The sequence below is a fragment of the Hydra vulgaris genome, chromosome 11 (assembly GCF_038396675.1).
Source record: "Hydra vulgaris chromosome 11, alternate assembly HydraT2T_AEP".
Lineage (NCBI taxonomy): Eukaryota > Metazoa > Cnidaria > Hydrozoa > Anthoathecata > Hydridae > Hydra > Hydra vulgaris.
This window is the reverse complement of record NC_088930.1, coordinates 23,989,946-23,994,190: the sequence shown is the minus strand read 5'-3', so window position 1 is coordinate 23,994,190 and position 4,245 is coordinate 23,989,946. Positions and strand designations below refer to the sequence as shown.

General features: G+C 29.9%; 1 protein-coding gene across 1 annotated transcript; it reads right to left on the bottom strand.

The window, feature by feature from the left end:
- Nucleotides 1-405: 405 nt before the first annotated feature.
- LOC136086937 (uncharacterized) lies at nt 406-915 on the bottom strand. The gene has a single exon (XM_065809438.1). It carries the CDS (start codon nt 913-915, stop codon nt 406-408), a length of 510 nt encoding a protein of 169 aa, XP_065665510.1.
- Nucleotides 916-4,245: the final 3,330 nt, after the last annotated feature.

Here is a 4,245-nt window from a genome sequence, read left to right as displayed (position 1 = left end):
CGATTTCCTTAAATTGAAACCACCTTCAGACATAATTGTTTACACTTTCAGTTCCAGATGTGACATCATCAACATATAAATCTTCAACGAATATTTTTATCAACTTACCATTACATTTTTCATATTTTTTGAGATGATGTCTTAAAGTTCCATTTAATAAAAAGGGGGCACTAGTCAGACCAAATACTACTCTCAAAAACCTATAAACAATCAGTTCTGAGTCCTGTTCTGCTTCAACACTTTCATACCAGAGTAATCTTAAATAATCTTTATGCTCACTAGAAATGTCTACATTTAAGAAAGCTTGTTTAATACCTGCTAATATGGCAATATAATTTAATCGGAATCGCAGTAGCACATCAAATATTTTGAATAATAGAATTGGCCCTGAATAAAGACAATCATTCAAGGACAATCCATTGTTAGAGCAGAAAACATCAATACTGCTCCTATCTTAGTGGTTTTCATATCTTTTCTTACAACTGGCCGGTGTGCTAGGTAGTGTGTTTTTCCTGATTCCTTAGCGATTTCATTGTCAGGAACTCTTTCAATAATTTTATTTATTTCGTATTCTTTAAAAATGGCGTCATAATCACTTAACAAGTTCTTATGACCCAATTGCCTCTTTAACCTATTCAGCTTAATCTCACAAATTTTATAGTTATCTGGTAAACAATCATGATCTCGCTTAAAAGAAAGCTTAGCAACATATCTCTCACCGTTATGCATAATATCATTTTCGAATTGTACCACACACTCATCAGTAGATTCCATTTTCTCCACACTCCAAAATTTTTGTAAATCACTTCTTAGTTCATCTATCTCACTGCGCACATCTTCCACACTCCCTATTAAATTAGCATCAATGCGTAAATTCAGGATTATTTTCTCATTATCATTTATTACAGAAAACATTTATTACAGAAGGCAACTTAATACCTATCCTAGAACAGAGGAAAAAGCTACAGGACAGCCTTCAATCCCTCTAATAACTATACCTGTCATAAATTTATGTTAAAAATCACACTCAACCAATAAGTCAATAGGAAAATCTTTAGAACCACCATCGTAATCAGCAAGAATTAATTTTGAAACATGTGGGTAATTTTTACACGCTCGAGATATCTCTTGCCTCTCCAAAGGGCTACAAATAACTGGCACACACAGCGTCTCAAAATATACATACAAATTAGCATTTCTATGTTTTTCCTTAAGTTGATCAACATCAAGCTTTTTGAAATTGTTAAATTGACTAAATGTTTTAATTGTTATAGCTTCTTCCCTTATTGTCTTTGATTTCAAAATTTTGAGATATGACCTAATTTTAAACAGATGAAACATCTCTTTTGCTGTTTTAAAATTTCAATACTTGAACCTAAATTTATTACCTTTAAACAGTGAAAAGGCTCATGGTTTTCTAAACAATATACGCATTGCAAAATTTTTTGTTCTGGTGCTCTTTTAATTTCTGTATGAAAACCTGATGCTGTAAAGTTATTTTTGTTTCAATAATTATGAGAATAATTTTGCTGTGCATATTTGTTTAAAGAATCATATTTCAAATTTTTGTGTTTATTTTTTTCATAACTTGATTTTAAAAGATATATGGCACAACACTCCTTAGCTTGTAATTCTTCATTGTAAGATTTTAAGTCTATCTAAAGTCCATAACTCTCCTAGAAATTTTCTAGAAATTAAAATTAAAAGTTCATCTGGCAGTTTCTCCTTAAGGATAGGAATTTACAAACAGCGGTAAGTTGTTGTTTCTATTTTTAGGGATCTAACATTACGTACACAGATCTCTATATCATTATAAAGTTTTCTTAGTTCTTCTAGATAATTGAAATCTTTAATTTTCTTTATTTTTAACAAAGAATCCATATGTGCTGAAACTAAAACTTGTGTATTCCCGTATCTGTTTATCAATAGCCTCTTTATAATTTTCTGAACTAAGTGAAAGTCCTGAGATAGTAGCCAATGCTTGGCCAGACAAATATTTTTTTTAAATAGCTAAATCAATCTATATCACTGGAACCATCATGTCTATGAATTGATAAATTAAATTGGTCCCAAAAATCCTGCAATCTACGGGATTCCCATTAAAAACTGGCAATTCTAACTTAGGTAAAGCACACTTAGTTTGATTTAAACTTTTAACAGAATCTTTATCCGATTCATTTATTTTCATACTTTTTAATATTAGTGTCACTCCAGCCATCAACACATGATAAAACTCAACTACTCTTGCACTCTCACAAACGTCATTTTCAATTGCCTCTTGATCTAAGTTATTTAATATTTCCTCATCAATATTGTTTAATCTCTCGTAACTCTCGCTTAAATTATCTTTTAAATCTACTAATTTGTTATGGTTAAACTCCTCACTTTCTAATTCCTCTCTTATTTCGCTCAATAAATTCCCAAAACTCACTTTTAACGCTCTCCTTCTCGCTACTTTCCTTCCTAACGCGGCTGTCATTTTTAAATGAATATGTACAACAACTCAGAAAAAAAATCGAATTTTCGTCACAATCAACACCTTCAACAATTAAATTCTAATTCTATCAAAACTTCCCGAACAAAATCACAAATGAAAAACTCAACTTCAACGTTCAATAACTCAAACTTTTCTTAACTCTTACTTCTTTCTTTAATCTTTTGATTCGGTATCTCTTCATAATCCCTTATCGGGCACCATGTAAAATCTCGAGGGTTGAAAACTGTTTCTTTGGAGAGACTATGTATTAAAAACTAGTACAAAATATAAGAGTGTCTATGCTGCTCCACCAACAGAATATATAATAAAAAAGAGGTCTGTGGAGAGCATGCACCAATAAATTATCCATTAACAATAATAACAATAATTAGGTTACAAATGCCACATTTAACAACACCCACTTACAATAATTAAATAATAAATATTACTTTCAACATGCTCTTTTACAATTATTAAATTATTACTGTCACCTTTAACACGCTTCCTTAAAATTATTAAATTATTACTGTCATTTTTAACATATTAGGCCGGGTGAATAAAAATAAGAAATTGCTTTTATTCAGTAATTGGTCAGCTTTACATGAATCAAAACTTTAGAAGTTATGTTCAAATTTTTATTCAAGTAAAGCTGACCAACTATTGAGTAAAAGCATAGCTCATTTTTATTCACCCGACCTATTTGGTAAAATTTAATGTCTTATTTAGGCAGTTATTATGGACAATTTTATGGTAAAATATTATGAAATAGATTATAAAAATTTTTGAAAGCCCCCTTTGAAAAACGCTTTTGGGTACTTGGTTGTGTTTTCTTATTACAACTTTAAGTAGCAACTATAATATCTTGTTTTAAAAATATTTAAAAACTTTTTTATCCTTATTATTTGCTAAGCATATTGATGTTGATTGCTGTCGCCAGCTTTGTTTTAGGCTTAACATGATTTGCACCCCCATCCCTATAGACATTTTTCAATATTTTATAAAATTACATTTCATGCCGTAAAAATGCAGAGAAAGAGTTTAATAGCATAAAAACGAATATTAACATTACAAACCAGAAAAATACAAATATAATATAAATATAAATATAAATTCCCTGAAAATGAATTTAAATTTGAATTTAAAGAACTTATCTGGAAACTCTCAAACTTATCAGAAACGCCGGATTTAAAGAGAGGGCAGCATACTTTGCTTTTTTAAAGACAAAGGAAAACGAGCTAAAAGAAACGAAATTTCAAATCTGTCTGAAAAAGCTGAATATGATAAAAAGTGTATACTCAAAACAGCAAGATACACAGACAAATAAATAGGTAATAAGAACTTGAAAAAAATGATGAAGTTATTCAAGATCAACAATTTGTATATGATATCAATAAAAACATTGACAAAGAAATTAAAAAAATGTCTCTAGAAGAAGGACTTGCTTTTCTATTAAGTTATGGTTTTACATAATCTTAGTACATAGCTATAAGATTGGAAAGTAAAGAGAGTGGTGCAGATACTTATCCAATGTGCCAATCTAAAATTACTAATAAAGAAAAGGACTCAATTGAGTTGATTTTTGTTGTAAGTTGGGGATTTGATGGAGCCAGTAATTTTTCCCAATTCAACTAAACGTTCGGTAAGTTATCTAAAAGTTCATCAGACGATTTGCTTTTTTTTGTTACAAATGTACCCTTAAGATTTCAAACATATGATTGGGATGTGTTTTGGGCAAACCCAACTCCTATTTCTGTTAAAATTTGCAGACT